Here is a 24637-nt window from a genome sequence, read left to right as displayed (position 1 = left end):
AGACTAGTCAAATGCTTTTTCAAGTTTACATAACTTAAATAAAATCTTTAATAAATAAGCTAGCTTGAAAATTATAGGTAATTTTAGAAATGTCTTAAGAATTGCCAGCATACATTTTTGTTTGCATTTGTTAATCAAGCAATTTCATACTTATCCCTGCCAAATACTGTAAGGTGTCAAAATTTGGCACAGGGGTTACAAAACTGTAAATCCAGCCCAAGACAGAATGATCTTTGCTTGTGTAATATTTAATAAATAAGATATTGACACAGGTTTAATAAAAATAGCAACATCTTGAATTTAGTCAGACTACCATAACTTCTAATCTTGTGGCTTTAGGCAGTCTAGTCCACAGGCATTAAGGTTGGTTTTGAGAAAGGACTGTCATCATCTTTGTTCCAAAGCTAAACTATAAACTAAGTTCCTCCCAAAGTTAGTTCAGCCTATACCCAGGAATGAACAAGGACAGCTTGGAGGTTAGAAGCAAGATGGAGTCAGTTAGGACAAATCTTTTTCACTGTCGCAGTTATAACTTTGCAAAGTTATGGTGGTTCTATAACTTTAAATAATGAAATTACAGTTTTTATACATAATCTAGGTAAATGATTAAAATAAAATAATTAGGTAAATGTAATAGGATAAATACTTGCAGAAAAACTCATCATAATTTAGAATTTAAAGTTATATTAAATTAAATAATAGATATTTCATTATTTGGTTATTTTTCAATAAAAATATATTTGTAAGAAAACATTTTTTTTTTGAGAAGGAGTCTTGCTCTGTCATCAGGCTGGAGTGCACTGGCATGATCTTAGCACACTGCAACCTCCACTGCCTGGGTTCAAGTGATTCTCCTGCTTCAGCCTCCTGAGTAGCTGGGACTACAGGCGTGCACCACCACACCCAGCTAATTTTTATAATTTTAGTAGAGACCGGCTTTCACCATGTTGGCAGGGATGGTCTTAATCTCTTGACCTAGTGATCCACCTGCCTCGGCCTCCCAAAGTACTGGGATTACAGGTGTGAGCCACTGCGCCTGGCCAGAAAACATTCTTTCTTAACAAAAGTGTTTCTTTTTAAAAAGGTGAACAATTTTTGTCTAATTCAAAGCTTATGTAAAGGTCATGTATAAAACAAGGTAAAAAGAACCAGGAAATAAAAGAGATGTAACAAAAGTTATAAATATAAAGATTTTTTTTTTTTTTGGTAAGAAAGTTTAAAGAGTAATAATTTCATATGAGAAAGAATTTTGTATGGTAAATTTAGCCCTAGAGTAAAATGATTGGTTGTTTAAGAAAGAGACATGTTCAGGACAAACCAGAAAGCCTAAGCACGTCATGAATGTTCTGTGAAAGTCACAGTAAGAAGATGTATTTAAAAAAAACACCAGGCCCAGCACAGTGGCTCATGCCTGTAATCCCAGCACTCTAGGAGGCCAAGGTGGGTGGAGGTCAAACACCTGAGGTCAGGCATTTGAGACCAGCCTGGCCAACATGGCGACCATCTCTACTAAAAATATACAAATTAGCCAGGCGTGGTAACAGGTGCCTTAATCTCAGCTACTTGGGAGGCTGAGGCAGGGGAATCACTTGAACCCAGGAGGCAGAGGTTGCAGTGAGCTGAGATTGTGCCATTACACTCTAGCCTGGGAGACAAGAGCAAGACTCTGTCTCAAAATAAAAAGAAAAAAAGAAAACAAAAACACCAAAAACTTTCATATGATCAAGTTGTCTATGATTAAGGGGAAACTATAATGGTCTTTCTAGGGATTGGGTTTGATGTTAAAAAAAAGCACTTCTACATGAAATAATTGGTTAGAACAATGAAATTTTCTTAAGGGGTTGATTTATGCAATAAATTATTATTATTATTATCTTTTTTTTTTTTTTTTTTGAGACAGAGTCTTGCTCTGTCACCCAGGCTGGAGTGCAGTGGTGTGATCTCGGCTCACTGCGAGCTCCGCCTCCTGGGTTGCCATTCTCCTGCCTCAGCCTCCTGAGTAGCTGAGACTACAGGCTCCCGCCACCACACCCAGGTAATTTTTTGTATTTTTAGTAGAGACAGGGTTTCACTGTGTTAGCCAGGATGGTCTCGATCTCCTGACCTCAAGATCCACCCGCCTTGGCCTCCCAAAGTGCTGGGATTACAGGTGTGAGTCACCGTGCCTGACCTTATGCAATAAATTATAAGAGATTTTAATTTTTAAAAATTTAACCCAAAGTTCAACTTTTATTGCATGTCACCAGTTTGGGTGTTCTCTTCACTTTTAAAAGCCACGAAATAGTAACACTATCCTTCAACTCATTTTCGGCTCATATGAGTCTTTTTTTTTCCCCCTTGAGTTCTGTTCTGTTTGTTTTGGCCTGATGGTAACAATGTTTTCTTAAAGATCTAAAGGAAACGTTTTCTTCCAGCATTATATTCTGTGCACTGTAGAAGGTCTTTTCTTTTGTCTTTTGGTAACTGGCCTAACAGATTTTATGTTTTATTGAAATAATTCTTATGCCACTATTATTAAGTTTGGTTTGCTTAGGAAAAACAGAGATTTAAACACTTTTTTTTTTTAAATTAAGGTAATTAAGGTTGTTACCTCCTTGTGTCTCCTGTATGTGCTTTTAAAGTCTTTGTGACATTGAGTTACAGGGCTTTGACTCCTGGGTCTAAAAAGAACAGCAAGTCCTGCTAAATCTTAAACACTGACAGCAATTAAAGCCTTGTCTTTAGGCCCAGTAGAAGATGCCAATCAAAATAAACTGCATTCTTGAGACACAGGGCCAGAAATTAAAGCTATTCAACTCTTCAAGGCCCAGGGCATATTGCAGAAGAGGTGGTCATAAGAGATTGTAAGGGCCAACTTTGAGAGATAAAATAAGTTCTGTTTCTCTATAGATTAATAATTAATGTGAAAGGCACACTGATGTAAGACCAGCATATGGGCCCCTGTGTCAGATTAACAAAGTTTTCTTGGCATTAACTTACTCCTTAATAAGGATTATAAAGGGTATAAAGGTTTATGGAAGTTATATGTTATGATCAAGATGAAACTTTTATAGATTGTTTATAAAATTTTGGACAACAAATTTAATTGGCTTCATGCTGTATTTATGAGGGCTTATTGTTTGAAAAATTAAGTCTCCTCTGTCAAAGAATGAAAGTTTTTGCCTTGTTTTGAAGTCCTTGAGTTATCACTTTGATTAAATGAATGACTTATTTTACAATGACCTGTGATCCTATTTTGTAATATCAAATTTTTTTTTTTTTGAGACGGAATCTTGCTCTGTTGCCCAGGCTGGAGTGCAGTGGCATGATCTCAGCTCACTGCAACCTCCATCTCCTGGGTTCAAGCGATTCTCCTGCCTCAGCCTCCCGAGTACCTGGGACTACAGGCGCATGTCACCACACCTGGCTAATTTTTTGTATTTTTAGTAGAGACAGAGTTTTACCATGTTAGCCAGGATGGTCTCAATCTCCTGACCTTGTGATCTGCCCTCCTTGGCCTCCCAAAATGCTGGGATTACAGGCATAAGCTACCATGCCCAACCTATATAAAATGTTTTAAACCTTTGGTATTTGACAAACTTCCAAAATCAAATTATAAATTATGTCTTTTACTGACCTAATTAATCCTTTAAGATATTCTTAATAGGTTCCCTAAAGTCTAAAAAATGACATATTTGGTTTATTTGGTACAAAAATTATACAGGAAGCATTGCCAAATATAAAATGGTGTTTGGTTTTCTTTGGGCTGTATTTGTATAACTACGTTATTGGTATGTGTTCCAAAATAATGGGAAACTCCTAAAATTCTGATATGACTTAATGTATGTTATCAGTAATTGTTAAGTTAAATTATTGTGTGCCACAGAGGTAACAAATTTCCTTGTAAATTGTGACTTTGACTATGGCTGCCTTAACACTTTTTGTCATCCACAGAAAATTGTTTTGTTTTGGTCCTCTCTAGAAGGTGGTTTTATAATCAGCTATAAGACTCGAACAGGTGTTCTTGAATGCAGGTTTCTGATAACTTTGAAGATTGTAACATCAGGATAGAAGAACAACTTTCAGGACTCATGGAGAGCTGAAATGTTCATAAATATCAAGCAGAACAGAATTGACTGCATAGATAAACTAATAGAAGTCTGCAGTAATCTTTTTAACTTTTTACTTAAAACATTGCTGAACCTTTTTTTGTTTGTTTTTCAGAGTCGAGAAAACTTTCCTTTAAGCTATTTACAGCTTTTAACAATTGAGTAAAGTATACTTCCATGAACAAAATTTGGAGCATATTTGTTTCTCTCTACCTGATTTCTACAGAATTTGGCAACTATTTGTGAGTATTCTTAACTTATGACAATACAGTTATTTGCGTAAGTGCAGTAAGAATCTGTTTTCATTTGTAATAGGACACAATTGGAGAAACTGGTTATTTTACCAAGGCTTTGTCTGGAATGGTGTGCTTTCCTTTAAGAAATCAAACTTGACTTATGGAGCCAATAAAAGCCCCTTGAAAAACAGGCCTCATTTCTTTGTCTACACAGTCCCTGTACAGGGTTCCTGACCTGTGCTAAGTAAAGAATGCCACTTTCTGACAGGCCCAGGAGCCCCAAGTTTATATTGGAACCTCAGGAGGAGAGGAATTCACCCAACTCGTAAGTATTTGATGGTACAAATCCATGGCTGGGCTTGGCTTTAAAAAAGTCTTATCTGGGATTCCTTCTATGGACCAACATTCCATCAAGGCCAATTTAAAAGTCTATGTAAAAAATAATCATTCTTGCTGTGCTGTATACAAATAATTAGGCCAAGTATAATAAAGCAAACCAGTCCTACCATGGTTTGTCTTTAGTAAAAATGAGAAAAAGGAGAGAGAAAAATTATGTTTTAAAAACTATAATATACTTTTGTTAGATTCTAGTCTTGCCTAATGTTTTTCAATTTTTATTATTTTCTACAGTTTGGACGGAATTCTAATTTTTCTTGGCTACAAGTTTTCAAAATAATGTTTTCAATTTTTTTTTTTTTTTCACCCAATTTTTCTAATTTGAGGTCACTGAAAACTAAGCTGTGCTTTCGTAAAGCCCTGCAAACTAAAGCTAGACAACTTAAATCTCGGAAGAAAATAACAGTAACCTATTTACATACATAAGCCACTTTCATACCTGCTTACTGCGGTATGGACTTCAGAGTCATGTGGCCTGTATCGATTTTCCAGGATTGCTCTGGTTGTTGTTTTCTTCCTTCCTCCCCCTATTTTATCTTCATAGGACATGAGACTTCATAATCTTCAAAAACGAGCTTTCTTAATAACTCAAGAACTGCCTATCTAGGAATAAACCATCCTAGCCATGATAAATCAGATGAAACCAGAGACTAGAGACTCATTTTCTTCTAAAATGCTTTATCAAAAAGATTTTAAAAAAGAAAATGGGGGAAATGTGATGGGAAAATATCTTGGGCCCCCCAAATCACTAAGCTAAAGGGAAAAGTCAAAGCTGGGAACTGCTTAGGGCAAAATTGCCTCCCACTCTATTCAAAGTCACCCCTCTGCTCACTGAGATAAATGCATATCTGATTGCCTCCTTTGGAGATGCTAATCAAAAACTCAAAAGAATGTAACCATTTGTCTCTACAAATGCATAGGTAGATATGCATCTACCTATGACCTGGAAGCCCCCTCTTTGCTTTTCCAGACCAAACCAATGTTCATCTTACATATGTTGACTGACGTCTCATGTCTCTGTAAAATGTATAACACCAAACTGGTCTGACTGCCTTGGGCACATGTTGTCAGGACCTCCTGAGGCTGTGTCATGGGTGTGTGTCATCAACCTTGGCAAAATAAACTTTCTAAATTAACTGAGACCTGTCTCAGTATTTTGGGGTTCACATATCCAACTGCTTACTCTCCATCTCCAATTAAATGTCACAGAGACAACATGCATTAAACGTGTTCAAGACTGAACTATGGTTTCTCTAAGATCTGATTCTCTTTCATGTTTTTTTGGGGTTTTTTTGCTTTTTTTTTTGAGACGGAGTTTTTCTCTTGTCGCCCAGGCTGGAGTGCAATGGCGTGATCTCAGCTCACGGCAACCTCCGCCTCCCAGGTTCAAGCAATTCTCCTGCCTCAGCCTCCTGAGTAGCTGGGATTACAGGCGCCTACCAGCATGCCCGGCTAATTTTTGTATTGTTAGTAGAGATGGGGTTTCACCACGTTGACCAGGCTGGTCTCGAACTCCTGACCTCAGGTGATCCACCCGCCTCGGCCTCCCAAAGTGCTGGGATTACAGGTGTGAGACACCGCACCTGGCCATTTTTTTTTTTTTTGAGAGAGAGTCTTACTCTGTCACCCAGGCTGGAGTGCAGTGGCACGATCTCGGCTCACTGCAACTTCCACCTCCTGGGTTCAAGCAATTCTCCTGCCTCAGCGTCCCCAGTAGCTGGGATTACAGGTGCGTGCCACCAAGCCTGGCTAATTTTTTCATTTTTAGTAGAGATGGGGTTTCACCATGTTGGCCAGACTGGTCTCAAACCCCTGACCTCGTGATCTGCCCACCTTGGCCTCCCAAAGTGTTGGGATTACAGGCGTGAGCCACCGTGCCTGGCCTCTTTCGTATTTTTTATTACAGCAAATGGCTGGTTTTTAATCTATGATAAATGTGAGGGGGCCATTGACTGAAACTGGAAAGGCAGATAAGGAATAGATAGATATGTGTGGGAGATGTGCATTAATTTTAGCCATGTTGCATGAGTTTGGGACAGGCAGGTAGAAATACTCTGTGGACACTTGGGAGTGAAGGCTCTGGGGAGGTGGATTTGGGTTGGGAATGTGGATTTGGGAGTCATCTACATAGAGGTATTGAAATTAGGTATTTGAGCATTTGAGAGGGAAACAAAAAAGGTAGGAGGGAAGGGAGCCAGAGAAGCACATCGTGAATCACATCAGAGAGAGTTTAATAAGATGAAGGCAGTGTCGAGAATCTCAAATGATGAAGGATGAGATGAAGCCACTGGATTGATGACCTCTGAGACTGAGGCATATGTTGAGACTAGAAGCTAAACTACAGTAGTTATACAAAGGTATGCATTGTGTTCTAGCCCAGGGTCTCAGCTTTCTCATCTTTAAAATGAAGGGATCCCCTAGATAAACCCATCTAGAGTCTAAGAAGTTGCAGCAGACATTTTCAATGAAGGAGAGAATAAGTGAATCAAACTATACCTATTTCTTGCCAGTTTTATATGTAGGGAGGAGTGGTTGGAATTGAAGCCGTACTTCAACATGGCTTGCTGTGTGAGGTCGACTATCAGTAATAGATTATCTAAGGGGAGAGTGTTATCAAAAAATGAATTTTCAACACAACAAAGGCCTCTTTTGAATTGTCACTTTTATCCTGTAATGCTACAAAGTAATGAGATATAGGAGACCCTTGGCACTTAATTTTCTGACACTGATTTTTTTTTTTTTTTTTTTGAGATGGAGTCTCATTCTGTTGCCCAGGCCGGAGTGCAGTGGCGCAATCTCGGCTCACTGTAAGCTCCGCCTCCCGGGTTCATGCGATTCTCCTGCCTCAGCCTCTGGAGTAGCTGGCACTACAGGCGCCTGCCACCATGCCTGGCTAACTTTTTGTATTTTTAGCAGAGACGGGGTTTCACCGTGTTAGTATGGATGGTCTCGATCTCCTGACCTCGTGATCCACCTGCCTCAGCCTCCCAAAGTGCTGGGATTACAGGCATGAGCCACTGCACCCAGGCTTTTTTTTTTTGAGGCAAAGTCTTGCTCTGTCACCCAGGCTGGAGTGCAGTGGCGCAATCGCGGCTCACTGCAACCTCCACCTCCTGGGTTAAAGCAATTCTCCTGCCTCAGACTCCCAAGTAGCTGGGATTACAGGCATGTGCCACCACACCTGGCTAATTTTTGTATTTTTTTTTAGTAGAGACGGGGTTTCACCATGTTAGCCATGCTGGTCTTGAACTCCTGACCTCAAGGGATCTGCCCACCTCGGTCTCCCAAAGTACTGGGATTACAGGCATGAGACACCACGCCTGGCCCTGACACTGATTTTCATTTTGGCTTTTTGGGAATGGATGTGAAAGCAATTGTGCTAAGTACAGATTTCTTAATGCGTTTACAATATTAATTAGGTCACAGCACTGGTAACACAGGAATTCAAATGGTGCAAGAAACAAGGCACACTGGTGATGCAGCATTGTTTTTGGTAATTGCTTATACATTGCCAAAGGTTTTTCAACAAATTCAACCTACTCTTATGTTACTTAAGTAGATGGTTTAAGGCAGTGGTCCCCAAGCTTTTTGCACCAGGGACCAGTTTTGTGGAAGACAACTTTTCCACAGACAGGGTGGGGGGGTGGGTCATAATTTCGAGATGAAACTGTTCCACCTCAGATCATCAGGCCTTAGATGCTCATAAGGACCATGCAACCTAGATCCCTCACGTGCACAATTCACACCAGGGTTCACACTCCTATGAGAATCTCACGCTGTGGCTGATCTGGCAGGAGGCGGAACTCAGGTGGCAATTCTGGCTCGCCAGCCCTTCATCTTCTGCTTTGCCGCCCAGTTCCTAACAGGCCATGGACCAGTACCAGTCCCCAGCTCGGGGGTTGGGGATCCCTGGCTTAAGGAATACAGGGCTGGTAAAGTAATCGTTGAGCCTCAAGTCCAGATTTTCAATACATATGGTGAGGCATGCTGAAAGACTGATGTCAAGTATGAGGCAAGCTGACAGATTCTAAGAATTATAGGTGGATTTATTTCTCAATACAAAATTATCACTATATTATGGGTATATAATATATCCATTTTAGGATCTTCTCAGTTTTTTTCTTTTAGGAGTTTACTTATACATTTATTATGCTATTTATAGTTATATGTTTATAAGGTATATATGGTATTTATAAAATCACTTACGTTTTGGGATGTTTACATTAACAAAGATCTGCGAGCAGGATTTTCTCAGTAAAGAGGACTTGATTTACAAAACTGAATTCTAGAATTTTCTGACAGTAAATCCAATTGCAAATGGCTTTATCTGATATCTATCTCAAAGGAGACATCATTCATCAGGGAAGCTGATGGCATGCTGGCTAAATTCTCTAATTCAACCCGAAGGAGTCAGCTGTCTTTTCTAAGTCTGACACATGAGCAAGGAGCAAATCAAAGTAGAAAAGAAATCATTTTAACATCCAGAATTCATCACAGTATTTAAACAATTAGAATTTTACTTTATTTCAGAATAAGTTTACAGTTGAAAAATGATTATTTACTAAAGCCACATTATTCATACAGACAAAACTTTTATAGCAAAACCTTGGTACATGAGCATTAATAATTTGAATACTATATGGATATAGAAGATATTTAAAAAATGGAAACAATGTATTCCAAAGGCTGTAAGAGGCACAATATATATGCTTGTACTGGGCCTGCAAGCATTATACTATAATTCATTAAATGTGATCCAAGAAGTTGCAGATTTTTCAGCACTATGTACTGAAAAGATAAAAAGGAATATCACAGCTACTCTTACGCTGAAGAAGCATCTACTATCAAGACTACAAAATAGGAGCAGCAAGCCAAACCAACAGATAATGCCTTAGGTTTTAGGAGAAATAATACATGTATGGCTTTTTCATGTTCATTTTCGAGCTTGGTTAGCAAGTCTGGCAGGTGGAAAAGAGGAAATTAGTCTATAAGAAAACGTTAAAGACATAATTTACAAGGCATCTGATATTTAACATGTTCAAACTTGGAAAATAATAACTGAGCTTGATTTTAGAGCAAAGTTGCGAGGTATTACACAGCAAAAAAATGATTTCTTCTGTTTAATGTTTTTGGCATAAGAATCTCTTATGCAGAAGAAAAGTAAGTTTTCAAATGACATGGTGGAAAAATATGTAAGATGAATAATTAGAATTGACTTTCGGTTTTCAGTAACTACAGAGAATATAGGTCTTCCAAGGACCAAGGAACTGAATTTGGTCCTTAATATAAACTCTTATGTCTTTTACAAGCGTGGGTTGAAATATGTACTCATGCTGACAGTATCCACGCTGATAAAGGTGAACATGTGGTAACAATAAGAAAAAACGTGTACATTTTTCAGGGTACACTACTACTTCTACATTACATTGAAATTGCCTAAAAGGTAAAAATGTACATCTTAGATTCTCAAAGGTTTTATTTTTTAACTAGCAATGAAATATAAGTGTAAAAGTGAATCATGCAGTCTTTTTACCTATCAGTTACTGTGTTCATGATATGAGGGGAACAGAATTCTTTTTTTTTTTTTCCTTTAAATCCCTAATGTTCACAAGTCATCATGTGGAACTAAAATCACACACAAAGGCAAATCATGAGGAAACGTTAAATATTTCAAAATGCCCACGAGGCGTGCCAGAAACAGTGCTGTATCTATAGCACAGAATCGTTGGAGGCCAAAGCTAAAGCAGTAGGGGCTACTGCAACTTCTAGCTCTTTACTGCTGCTTTTTTGTTTGTTTGATAGAGGGGGATTCAGGTGAGGGGGTTCGGTCTCTCAGGAAGTTAGGCCATAATTTCTGCAGGTTCAGTGATTAACTTGGATCCATCCCATGCTGTCTTGAACTGTTCAGGAATGGGAAATTCTCTCTGGAAAAAGGCAAGAACAACAAAGTTACTTAAACTACAACAAAGTTATTTAAACTAAGGCTTCCTTTTGCAAACAGATGGGGAGGCTGATTTGTGCCACATGATAGGCAAAGAAATTCGATCGAATTGCAAGCCGCGTCATGGGGAGGTCTTTGTCACGTGGAGACTTGTGTATGTCATGTGTCAGTTCTGTGACTTCAAGCCAGTATCATCATTAAAGCTAAAAGCATCATTTAGAATGAACCAGGCATCCTTCTAAGCACTGGACATAGATGAACTCAGCAGATCTCCTATAATAACCCTATGAGCTAGGAGTTCTTGGGGATGCCATCTGTAGGAAACAGAGGCCTGAGAGTAAGCAACTGGCCCCAAATGATGTGGCCAGTAACAGCACAGCTAGAATTCAAATCTGCGCTCTATCTTACCTACTACTCTCCACTAAACTTTAACATGCACATGAATCAACTGGGATCTTATGAAAATGCAGATTCTGGCCGGGTGCAGTGGCTCAAGCCTGTAATCTCAGAACTTTGGGAGGCCAAGGCGGGTGGATCACCTGATGTCAGGAGTTCAAGACCAGCCTGGCCAACATGGTGAAACCCTATCTCTACTAAAAAAATACAAAAAATTAGCCAGGAATGGTGGCATGCGCCTGTAGTCTCAGCTACTCGGGAGGCTGAGGCAGGAGAATCGCTTGAACCCAGGAGGCAGAGGTTGCGGTCAGCCGAGATCATGCCACTGGACTCCAGCCTGGGCAACAAGAGTGAAAACTCCGTCTCCAAAAAATAAAATAAAATAAAATAAAATAAAATAATAATAATAAAATGCAGATTCTGACCCAGGATCTTATTAAAATGCAGATTCTCTCTGGCTGGGCTCTGTGGCTCATGCCTGTAATCCTAGGACTTTGGGAGGCCAAGGTGGGTGGATCACCTGAGGTTGGGAGTTCGAGACCAGCCTGACCAACATGGAGAAACCCCATCTCTACTAAAAATACAAAATTAGCCGGGCGTGGTGGTGCATGCCTGTAATCCCAGCTACTCGGGAGGCTGAGGCAGGAGAATCGCTTGAACCCATGAGGCAGAGCTTGTGGTGAGCCAAGATTACACCATTGCACTCCAGCCTGGGCAACAAGAGCAAAACTCTGTCTCAGAAAAAAACAATGCAGATTCTGATTCAGGATCTTATGAAAATGCAGATTCTGATTCAGTAGGTCTGGGGAATGGAATGAGAATCTGCATTTCCAACAAGCTCCCAGGTGATGCCAATGCTGCTGGTTCCAATCACATGGAGTAGAAAGGTTTTATCCCAGAGGTAGCTCTCTACTCTTTGATAAATTGTAAAAATGAGCTTAGGGTTATATACACGTTGGTTACCCTTCACCAAGGCACTCTACTTCTCCCATTGGAAAATACACATACAAACACGTACAGACAAAGAATAATAGAGAATAGTCAAAATAAAAGTAGTCTAAGTCAACACTCTGCTTTCCCAGACAGTGATTCTCCAGTCATTTCAGAAGAGGATAGAAGACCTCCTCCAAGGCAAGGAAGAAGGACAGAAGACCTTCAGAAGAAGATAGAAAACCTCTCTAAGGCAAGGAGGCCTTGGACCTGTCTTCTGGGCCTCCTCGGACGTCCAGTCCATGCGGTGCTCATTGAAACCTCATGTGTCTGATAAGCTGATGCCCATGCTCATGAGCTGTGGTGTTTCCATGGAACACACATGGGTACCTATCTTCCTAGATGTAGGATCCAACTGTTTCTTTGGGATGAAGCCATTCATTCATTCAAAAGGAAAGGCCTGGGCCAGGCACGGTGGCTGACACCTGTAATCCCAGCACTTTGCGAGGCTGATGCCAGCAGATCATCTGAGCCCAGAAGTTCAGGACCAGCCTGGGCAACATAGCGAGACCCCACTGTATAAGGACAAGCCTTACACAGTGTAGTGCTGCTGAAGAGCCACTCTGATTTGGTATCTCTTTTGGCAGAGTTGCAGGGAAGGATTCCCAGGAGTGGGGATGGTAATCCCACCCTCTCCATTGTCTCTGCCTATCCTCAGGGACACTGTTTCTACAAAACATACAAAAATTAGCAGGGTGTGGTGGCACACGCCTGTAGTCCCAGCTACTTGAGAGGCTGAGGCAGGAAGATCGATTGAGCCTGGGGGGGTTGAGGTTGCAGTGAGCCATGATCGCACCACTGCACTCCAGCCTGGTCAACAGAGCAAGACCCTGTCTCAGACAAACAAACAAACAAACAAATAAATAAAATAAAAGGCAAAGCCCTTGCTATAATGAGTGATGTATTCTTCTTGAGTAAAATCTGCAATGGAAAAATCTTGAAGTAAAGAACCCACAATCTGAATAACATGTGTGTGTTTGTGCAGCCAATATTCCTTCTGGGGCTCTTCTGGATGGGTAGACAAGGCTTGGTGTTTGTTCTCAAGAACAAGGCCAAGTAGAGAATGTGCCAGATGAAGGCACCTCTTTGATAGTAATTGCACAACAGCTGTCCCAAATCTGTTCCTGGCAGTGAGGGGTTAGTAATATGTTAACGAGTCTTCTCTGGGAGACCAATTTCTTTCAGGACGAATCATCTCCTCCATCCATTCCCACACCATAATGCCCATGGCAGGTCCTCTGTGTTGTTCCCTACCAGCTCCAACCAAGAACACGTGAAGAGGGCCACAAGGTAATTGACCTGTAAGAGGCGAGATCTTGTTTTTTTTTTTGTTTTTTTTTTTTTGAGATGGAGTCTTGCTGTGTTGCCCAGGCTGGAGTGCAGTGGCGTGATCTCAGCTCACTGCAACCTCTGCCTCCCAGGTTCAAGTGACTCTCCTTCTTCAGCCTCCCAAGTAGCTGGGACTACAGGCGTGTGCCACCACGCCCAGCAAATTTTTTGTATTTTTAGTAGAGATGGGGTTTCACTGTGTTAGCCAGGATGGTCTTGATCTCCTGAGCTCGTGATCTGCCCGCCTCGGCCTCCCAAAGTGCTGGCATTACAGGCGTGAGCCACAGCACCCGGCCAAGACCTTGGTTTTTAGCATGAATGCTCAGGTTTTGATTTACACTCATCCTTTAGGCCGGTGGATCTCAATGTTGGCTCCCCACTGGAATCACCTGGGAAGCTTTAACAGTTACAGGTGCCTGGGTCCCACGCCCATAGATTCCAGCTTCATTAGTCTGCAGTGTTCATCCAAATCCCGCTGCTTTTCTTAGCAGATCCAGTCCCATGCAGCTGAGCCTTCCTTCTGCTTAAACAGCTGCAAAGGCCAGGGCTCCCTCCAATTTCTGACTCTCCTACTCTGAAGCTGTTGGCATCAGCTCTTCAGGAATTTTTTTAGGTGGAGGGCCCAAGAGAGGACTCTTCTGTATCTCAGGGTTAGACTGTCCATACACACTTACTAGTAAAGCATGGCCTGAGGCTTGCAGAGTTTTGTTTTTTTAAACTGAAATGATGAATTCTGGCCTGTAATGTATGACACGTGGCTGAGCAGAGCTGACGAACTTACTGCCAGGTGGGGAAGGGAGAATGTGGCAGCAGTCACACTGTCTGCTTAAGGAGATCAACCTGTGTGTTGATTGCTGTGTAGGCCCTGGCAATTGACCCCTTAGGCTGAGGGAGCTCCTCTTCCAGATGTTTTGCCTGCTAAGTTATGTTTTCTCCCATCCTTCCCTGGTTCACTGGCTCCCTGCACAGGCAGACTTAGAGGGAATTTTCTGTTTTTGTTTGTTTGTTTGTTTGTGACTGAGTCTCACTCTGTCGCCCAGGCTGGAATGCAATGGCACAATCTCAGCTCACTGCAACCTCCGCCTCTCGGGTTCAAGTGATTCTCCTGCCTCAGCCTCCCGAGTAGCTGGGATTCACACGGCTAATTTTTGTATTTTTAGTAGAGACGGGCTTTTGCCGTGTTGGCCAGGCTGGTCTCAAACTCCTGACCTCAAGTGATCTGCCCGCCTCTGCCTCCCAAAGTGCTGGCATTACAGGGGTAAGCCACCATGCTTGGCCCTCTCTGTATTTATTTCCTCACTTTCAAGTAGCAACTAGCAGATCCATCACACTTCATGAACCAGGAAATGTACTTATTTATTCATATTCCCTTTACAAAGTGTGAGAATACATGTATGGTTCTTTGAGAAAGTGCTTTGTTGAGGAGAGAAAGCTGAGAAAATAAATAGTGGCCAAGTCTCTTAGGCTAATGTTTCTCAGAAGGGCCATTGGATGGACTTAAGGGATATATGCCAGTTAAAAATCTGGATTCCTGGGCCTTACTCTAGGCCTCCTGAATCTAACCTCCAGCTGGAAGATTTGGGAACTGGCATTTTCATAAAACTTCCCAATTCTTACACTTAACCTCTCACTTAAGCATAGCTGCACAAATAGCCCTACTTACTGTCTTTTCTCTGTCCTCACATTTTTTCCCCTAAGTATTTATTTCTCCTTCTTTCCTGTTTACCTCCACCAGAGCAAAGGAAAATATTTAGTCCTACCTAATACGAACTCAGATGCATGCTGTGCTATTTGATAAACGCTGGTCCATTAAATGAATTATTAGTACACTGCCTTGAGAATCGGAAATCCAGGAGTGAGTACAGTCAAGAAGCTAATAGGCGGGAAGAGATGTGGAAGACAGCTCCCTGAATTCCTCGCCTGCCTGTGAATTATGCTACAAATAAAGCTCGCAGGTTGGTAGCTGATTAATCAATCTCTAAGAATGTTAATAATGAAGGCTCCAGAAAAATTCTTGACAGCCTTTTGAAAGGTACTTACATAATCACCATCCTGAGGGATAAGTATGTTCATTTCAGATGACTTGGCGCTCACGATCTCACAGTCTAATGCATCTTCACTGAGGTATATGTGGCAACCTTCTGTCTTATTAATGGAAATTGTTGGCACTCTCCCCATTACCTGAAATAGGAAAAAATACTTGGGACCAAAGCAAAGAAACAGAAATAGCAATGCCCTCGAATAAATACAATCTCAATTCCTCTTGGCTTTAGCTTGGGCTTAACCAAGCATTAGAATTCACTGGGTCAAAGCTGGGGAGGTGAGTTAATGGCAAAGTCTTCAGGCAGAATAGGATAGGTGTCACTCAGGGACAGAATGAAAAGACCACACAAGTGGATTCTCAAACCTCAGTGTCTCTTTCCTGAGACAAAATTAAGAGATTAATTTGGAAACAGCAGCTAGATGTTCAGAAAAAGCCTCACAACCCTGTTAGTAGATTCAAAACATGTATTTGATTTCATGATAAAAGAAACAAGATGCATTCATATTCATTTGCTTGAAATTTTACTTTTGACAAATCTCTATGAAACTAGGATTAAAACAAGTTCTAATGTTGTCACTTACAAGTAAAACTATTCTTGAGTAAAAACTGAGTAGATTTTTCCTGAACTTAAATAAGAAACACTACCATTCTTTTCACATAAGTCCTTTGCCGGATAAAAATCTCAGTGGCTGAATTTGAGGCTTACATGAGATGAATGTCTAAGTATTTGGAAATGTATTCATTTCAGGAGACAAAACTGGGGGCTTGGCTCAGGACACTCATTATATAGATAAGTAGGATCATACAAAAGAGGAGGCGATTCTTTGTATTGTTTATAAATATCGAAGTGCTATAAAAATTCTGATCGGTTTTAAATTTCTCTTCTAACAATCAGTTTTCAGACATACCCCCAAAATCTCCATAAGGGCGGACTGTTCCCCCAAAGACCATATTACAACTCTATAATTTTCCTTCTTGTCATGGTAATTAAAGCGATAAAGACATCTCTTCTTTCACCGTGGAGAAAAGGCTGGATTGCAAACCAGGAGCAACTCTTGTTGATGGTGCGAGTGATGTAAAGAATTCCTTGTGGGGAGTCTGGCCAGGTCACTCTAGTTCTCTGTTTCCTCCTCTCTCTCCATAGACACTGAACACTGAGTTGGAATTGAGCCCCAGTGCAAAAAAAAAAAAAAAAGGCAGGGGTAGTTCAAGGTCAGGTACACATAGGGCTCTACCACAAATAATAATACGGTACATATATCTATATTTAATAATGTGTCTGCAGTAATGTTTTGGTAATTTCTAGATGTCTTTTCTAAATTATTTATTTATTTATTTATTTATTTATTTATTTATTTTGAGATAGAGTCTTGCTCTGTCACTCAGGCTAGAGTGCAATGGCGCCATCTCGGCTCACTGCAACCTCCACCTCTGTCTCGAACTCCTGACCTCAGGTGATCCACCTGCCTTGGCCTCCCAAAGTGCTGGGATTACAGGTGTGAGCCACTGCACCTGGCCGGTTCATTTTAGCTGCTATACTAGTTAAACTACCAACTAGTATCCTATTGGGAGGATTTATTTATTAACTTACCAACTGGTGGACATTTAAATTGTTTTTATTGCCATTATGAATGATATTGCAATAAACATTTTTACATTTGTCTCCTTGGCACACGTGCTGGGGCTTCTTTAGTGTATACACTAAGAGTGAAATCACTCAGTCACAGACTATGAATGTGACTTTCTTAGATGCTGCCAATTTGCATTGCAGTGAATGTCACAGATTTACTCCCCCGACACTGATATATCAGGGTTCTCATTGTTTCACTTCCTTAGCAATCCTATAGCATCAGACTTTAGTATATAGGCAATCCTCAAATTGTAGTTCCTATAGGCATAAGATTCAGTTAACCTAGCACCACGCAAAGTAAGGACAGTCTGAATGCAAAATGGATGAGTGTGAGAAGACATCACTAATTGTGGTATTAACTGGCATCTATACTTCTACTAGTTAGGTAGGTTATACATATTTTCATATATTTATCAACCACTTTCTTTTTTGTCTGAATTGCCTTAATATTCTGTGCCCATTTTTCTATCAGATTGTTAGCCTTTTTCTTTCTTTCTTTCTTTTTTTTGAAGATGGAGTTTCGCTCTTGTTGCCCAGGCTGGAGTACAATGGCACGATTCTTGGCTCACCACAACCTCTGCCTGCTGGGTTCAAGCAATTCTCCTGCTTCAGCCTCCTGAGTATCTGGGATTATAGGCATGTGTCACCATGCCCAGCTAATTTTGTATTTTCAGTAGAGACGGGACTTCTCCATGTTGGTCAGGCTGGTCTCGAACTCCCGACTTCAGGTGATCCACCCACCTTGGCCTCCCAAAGTTCTGGGATTACAGGCGTGAGCCACCGTGCCCAGCAGCCTTTTTCTTATTGATTTAAGTTCTTTATAAATTCTAGATACAAATCCTTTTCTATTATCTGCCTTGCAAATATCTTTCTTCAGTCCATGGCTTGTCTTTCAGCTTCATATGATGTCTTCTGTTAAACATATAATTTAAATTTTAATGTAGTTAAAATGACCAGTACTTTCTATATGGTTTGTGCTTTTTGACCCTAATTAATTTATTTCCTACTCTGAGGCATAAAATTTTTCTTCTACATGTTATTATCAAAGTTTACAAGTATTTATTTTTCACAATTAGCATTTTACTTTTATGTATGATGTGAGGTAGAATTCAGTGTATTTTTTTCCCACACGGATAATCAATTGTCCTAAAATACAAATTTCCATCTATGCATCTATTGATTTCAGGGCTCGCTAGTCTGTTTCATTTATCTGTTTTTGTATATCACTAACAATATAGCACTTTACAATGAGTCAATATCAGGCATGCAAGTCCCTTCACCTTATTCATCTTTCACACTGTTTAGCTATTCTTGTCCATTTGTTTTCCAAATGAATTTTAAGACCATTTTTCATTTAAAACTCTGTTGAGATTTTGAGGTGAATTTCATTAAACTCACATTAAATAGCTGAGACCATTGATAGTGATGTCTTCCCGTCCATTTACTTACAACATCACCCTTGCATTCTTTGTAACTATCTCCCATTTCTGTTTGCTTTTTTGGCTAGGTACCTCACAGTTTTGTTGCACCTAGCAACAAAATAGCTGTTTCAACCTTATTTTCTATTGCATTTTCTTTTCTTTTCTTTTCTTTCTTTCTTTCTTTTTTTTTTTTTTTTTTTTGAGACAGAATCTAGCTCTGTTGCCAGGCTGGAGTGCAGTGGCGGGATCTTGGCTCACTGCAACCTCCGCCTCCCAGGTTCAGGCGATTCTCCAGCCTCAGCCTCCTGAGTAGCTGAGACTACAGGCGCCTGCACCATGACGAGCTATTTTTTTTGTATTTTTTAGTAGAAATGGGGTTTCACCGTGTTAGCCAAGATGATCTCAATCTCCTGACCTCATGATCTGCCCGCCTCGGCCTCCCTAAGTGCTGGGATTACAGGCATGAGCCACCACGCTCGGCCTCTATTGCATTTTCTAAAACTTATTTGTGGTAGAAAGAAATGCTATTGATTTTTGCATGTTCATATTATATCCTACCATCTTGCTGAGTGTTTTTTTAATTTTATAGTTTCTTGAATCTCTTGGGTTTTATATAAAGGCACTTATTTTGTTGGGAAATAAGGGCATTTTTGTCTCTTCCTTTTCCAGTTTTATCTCTCTCAATCATTATCTTATTGCATAGGTTAGAACTTTTTTTTTTTTTTTTTTTTTTTGAGACAGAGTCTCACTCTGTTGCCCAGGCTGGAGTGCAGTGGCGCGATCTCAGCTCACTGCAAGCTCTGCCTCCCAGGTTCATGCCATTCTCCTGCCTCAGCCTCCCGAGTAGCTGGGACTATGGGCACCCGCCACCACGCCTGGTTTATTTTTTGTATTTTTAGTAGAGACAGGGTTTCACTGTGTTAGCCAGGATGGTCTCAATCTCCGGACCTCGTGATTTGCCCACCTTGGGCTCCCAAAGTGCTGGGATTACAGGCGTGAGCCACCATGCCCGGTCAGTTAGAACTTTCAATGCATTATTGAACAAGAAGCAATGACAGGAGGAATTCTCTTCTTGTTTCTGACTTTATTTTCTTTTTCTTTCTTTTTTTTTCTATGCGTCTTCATTGCTGCAGAATTTTAATGGGAATTTTGAAGTTTCAAATGAAGTGTGATTTCTGCTATAGGAGTTCCACAGACACTCAATTCAGTTATGAAATGTAGTATATCTCTTCTTTTACCTAGGATTATTAGATATAGATATATCTATAGATATATGTGTGCATATATATGTGTTTACATGAGTACATTTAGAAGAATGAAATCATGCTCTACATAATGGTATAAGACTGTTATTTTCTCCTAATAAAGTACAATAAATGTATTTATAGATCACTTTAAAAAATGGTTACAGTGGCTTATAGTTCTCCTTGAAGAGGTCCTTCACATCCTTTGTAAGTTGGATTCCTAGGTATTTTATTCTCTTTGAAGCAATTGTGAATGGGAGTTCACGCATGATTTGGCTCTCTGTTTGTCTGTTATTGGTGTATAAGAATGCTTGTGATTTTTGCACATTGATTTTGTATCCTGAGACTTTGCTGAAGTTGCCTATCAGCTTAAAGAGATTTTGGGCTGAGACGATGGGGTTTTCTAGATATACAATCATGTCATCTGCAAACAGGGACAATTTGACTTCCTCTTTTCCTAATTGAATACCCTTTATTTCCTTCTCCTGCCTGACTCCCCTGGCCAGAACTTCCAACACTATGTTGAATAGGAGTAGTGAAAAAGGGCATCCCTGTCTTGTGCCAGTTTTCAAAGGGAGTGCTTCCAGTTTTTGCCCATTCAATATGATATTGCCTGTGGGTTTGTCATAAACAGCTCTTATTATTTTGAGATACGTCCCATCAATACCTAATTTATTGAGAGTTTTTATATCATTCAGGACATAGGCATGGGCAAGGACTTCATGTCTAAAACACCAAAAGCAACGGCAACAAAAGCCAAAATTGACAAATGGGATCTAATTAAATTAAAGAGCTTCTGCACAGCAAAAGAAACTACCATCAGAGCGAACAGGCAACCTACAGAATGGGAGAAAATTTTTGCAATCTACTCATCTGACAAAGGGCTAATATCCAGAATCTACAAAGAACTCAACAAATTTACAAGAAAAAAACAAACAACCCCATCAAAAAGTGGGCAAAGGATATGAACAGACACTTCTCAAATGAAGACATTTATGCAGCCAACAGACACATGAAAAAATGCTCATCATCACTGGCCATCAGAGAAATGCAAATCAAAACCACAGTGAGACACAATCTCATACCAGTTAGAATGGCAGTCATTAAAAAGTCGGGAAACAACAGGTACTGGAGAGGATGTGGAGAAATAGGAACACTTTTACACAGTTGGTGGGACTGTAAACTAGTTCAACCATTGTGGAAGACAGTGTGGTGATTCCTCAAGGATCTATAACTAGAAATACCATTTGACCCTGCCATCCCATTACTGGGTATATACCCAAAGGATTATAAAACATGCTGCTATAAACACACATGCACACATATGTTTATTGCGGCACTGTTCGCAATAGCAAAGACTTGGAACCAACCCAAATGTCCAACAATGATAGACTGGATTAAGAAAATGTGGCACATATACACCATGGAATACTATACAGCCATAAAAAAGGATGAGTTCATGTCCTTTGTAGGGACATGGATGAAGCTGGAAACCATCATTCTCAGCAAACTATCGCAAGGACAAAAAACCAAACACCGCATGTTCTCACTCATAGGTATTGAACAATGAGAACATTTGGACACAGGAAGGGGAACATCACACTCTGGGGACTGTTGTGGGGTGGGGGGAGGGGGAGGGATAGCATTAGGAGATATACTTAATGTAAATGACTAGTTAATGGGTGCAGCACACCAACATGGCACATGTATACATATGTAACAAACCTGCACATTGTGCACATGTACCCTAGAACTTAAAGTGTAATAAAAAAAAATGGTTACACAGTATTCCATTGAATGGAATTCAGAAGTTTTAAATTTTTAGGTAGACATATCTGCCTATCTGTTTGAAAATTTCCTCTGTTTCTTCTTGGTTTAAGATTTTTTTCTCCCTCCAAAAACATGATGAATATTTAGAACTTCCTATTTTCACGTTTTATACTTAATTTACTTGGTTGTGTATTTTGGATGTGATGTATTTACATTAAAAAAATGCTAACTGCTTATATATGGTTTCACCATTGCTACCTAAGCTTAATTTCTAAGAATGAAAGGGAGCTTGAAATAAACTCTCTAAAATTAAGGTGTGTTTGTGGTATGTGTGTTAGGTTGCATTCTTTCCAAGATACTTTTCAACTGTGACACACTATGATTGCATGACTATGGCTAAACATGTACTCTCACCTCTGCCATCAAATATTACTTCACTGCTGTTACTTCTAGTTTTTTAAAATTAAAAATAATGTGAAGTGGGAAAAAGCATGTTTCTTTACATAGGAACTCCCACCATCCAAAATAGCTCTTCAGAAAGTGTGGTGTCATTAGGTTTCTATGAACCATGATCATCCTTGAAGTACCGGGCTTTTTCTGAAGATGAGCAACCTCCTTAAAATTTGCATGCGTAATAGTTTGGAGAGAAAGCAGTGTTATTAAATGGATAAATGTAGTGATCAGAAATACTAAACTGGGGCTGGGCGCTGTGGCTCATGACTGTAATCCCAGCACTTTGGGAGGCCGAGGCAGGTGGACCACTTGAGGTCAGGAGTTTGAGACCAGCCTGCCCAATATGGCGAAACCCTGTCTCTATTAAATATTCAAAAAATTAGCTGGGCCATGGTGGTGGTCACCTGTAATCCCAGCTACTCAGGGGGCTGAGGCATATGAGAATCACTTGAACCTGGGAGGTGCAGGTTGTAGTGTGCCGAGATTGCGCCTGGCCTGGGCCACTGCACTCCAGCCTGAGCCACAGAGCGAGACTCCGTCTCAAAAAAAAAAAAAAAGATAGAAGTTATAATTGGCCAAAACCAAGAAGTCCTTTAGATTTTGGCATATCATAAAATTCCATGTGGCTAAATCAAAATTATTATATATTTTAATTCACAGATTTTCTTCTGTTTTGCAAATTCAACTCCAACCCTACTTCTCAAGTTGTTTTTCTGATGATCTCACTGATTCTTTAGAAAAACTTTTCCTCTTCATGATCTAGGACCAATTTTTCCTGAGAAAAAAGTTCTCTTTGGAATGGGGCTAATCATACTAGGACAGTCTCACAGTACTTTTATTTATGCATTAGTTGATTCACTCAAATCATATACCCATCAAACATTTACTGGACGCCTACTATGTGCAGGTACTGTGCAAGTTTCTGGGGCTATAAAGATTACATAGCTGTCCTTTTTTTCTTTTTTTTTTTTTTGAGACAGAGTCTCTCTCTGTTGCCCAGGCTGGAGTGCAGTGGCACAATCTCAGTTCACTGCAACCTCTGCCTCCCAGGTTCAAGTGATTCTCCTGTCTCAGCCTCCCAAGTAGCTGGGATTACAGGCGCCCACCACCCCACCCGGCTAATTTTTGTGTTTTCAATATAGACAGGGTTTCACCATGTTAGCTAGGCTGGTCTCAAACTCCTGACCTCAGGTGATCCACCCGCCTTGGCCTCCCAAAGTGTTGGGATTACAGGCGTGAGCCACCATGCCTGGCCAGTTAGCTGTACTTGAAATTGAGATGGTATGCCAGTAATGGAAACACAAAATGGGATCTGTTAGAAGAGATTGAAAAGAAAGAACTAACACTGAGAAGTAAGAGAGGGGTCTACCAAGGAGGTGATGATAGAGCTGTGTCCAGAGGGAACAGGAATAGGAGTATTTTAGGTGGCCATGGGGGAGCAAGGCTCCTTCTTTTTTTTTATTTTTTTTGAGATGGAGTCTCGCTCTGTCGCCCAGGCTGGAGTGCAGTGGCGCGATCTTGGCTCACTGCAAGCTCCACCTCCTGGGTTCACGCCATTCTCCCGCCTCAGCCTCCAGAGTAGCTGGGACTACAGGCACCTGCCACCATGCCCAGCTAATTTTGTTTTTGTATTTTTAGTAGAGACAGGGTTTCACTGTGTTAGCCAGGATGGTCTCAATCTCCTGACCTCGTGATCCGCCCACCTCGGCCTCCCAAAGTGCTGGGATTACAGGCGTGAGCCACTGCGCCTGGCCGCAAGGCTGCTTCTTGGAGGCAGAGTGGATGGTCTGTGCAAGGCCGCAGCTTACAGTGTGGTTGGAAAGGCTGCTTACTACAGCGTGGTTGGAAAGGCTGCTTACTACAGCGTGGTTGGAAAGGCTCTGCTTACTACAGCGTGGTTGGAAAGGCTCTGCTTATTACAGCGTGGTTGGAAAGGCTCCGCTTATTACGGCGTGGTTGGAAAGGCTCTGCTTATTACAGCGTGGTTGGAAAGGCTCTGCTTACCTGGATTTGAATGTCCTGGGAGTTGATCACTTCCACAATGCCCACCACATTGTCAAACACCAGGCCGAGTTTCTTACAGTTGTCTGGGGGGAGAAAAAACACAACAAAAAACCAACTCCACTAAATACATACAGCTTGTTTATAAAACATCATAATAACCATAGAGCCATAATTCTGCCCTACCAATTATAATGGAGTTTACTTTCCCTTTTATCTGAAGAGTTGATTTTTCGCATTTGAAAATGTAAGCCACTTGTTTCAGCTCAGTCTCTGAAATCACAAGGTCATTCCTGTCCTCTTGGTACTCCTAGAATTAAGACAAATACAAATATTAAACATCAGCATATATAAACAGAATCCACTGCACACTGAAATTAGTACGAGCTCAGCATGAAGTATGGCTTTGCAATATATTCTTTTGGAACCATCTCCTTATAGATGAAACCACAGGTCTTACTCTGTCATTGTTAGGATGGGAAAAACGGAACCACTTCTTGGAAGCAAGTCACTATCTCTGTAAACATCAGGTATCAGGCACCCTAGCAGGTGGGAGGCTGGAGCAGGGATGTGAGAGCTTTTTGTTGAGGCCTTGATGCCAAGTCTGGACTTGATGATGCAGCAAAACCTGCTGTGTCAAACAGGAGTTGGGCAAACAGGCTGGTGAAGGGTCACAGCAGTGGTCTAAGCCCTTGTGT

At 40.7% G+C, this 24637-nt stretch overlaps 1 protein-coding gene across 3 annotated transcripts in view; it reads right to left on the bottom strand.

Moving 5' to 3' along the window:
* Positions 1–9219: 9219 nt before the first annotated feature.
* Positions 9220–24637, bottom strand: part of CAP2 (cyclase associated actin cytoskeleton regulatory protein 2) — a 163065-nt gene continuing 147647 nt past the window's right edge. For all 3 annotated transcript variants that reach the window (XM_008976774.5, XM_034961507.4, XM_034961506.4), the window contains 4 exons: positions 24126–24249; positions 23943–24025; positions 15417–15557; positions 9220–10644 (listed from right to left, as the gene is read on the bottom strand). In XM_008976774.5, coding sequence (XP_008975022.1) covers positions 10561–10644; positions 15417–15557; positions 23943–24025; positions 24126–24249 — 432 coding nt within the window. In that variant the 3' untranslated portion in view covers positions 9220–10560. The remainder of the gene's footprint in view (positions 10645–15416; positions 15558–23942; positions 24026–24125; positions 24250–24637) is intronic.

The sequence above is a fragment of the Pan paniscus genome, chromosome 5 (genome assembly GCF_029289425.2).
Source record: "Pan paniscus chromosome 5, NHGRI_mPanPan1-v2.0_pri, whole genome shotgun sequence".
Taxonomy (NCBI): domain Eukaryota; kingdom Metazoa; phylum Chordata; class Mammalia; order Primates; family Hominidae; genus Pan; species Pan paniscus.
This window is presented reverse-complemented; position numbering and strand designations above follow the sequence as displayed.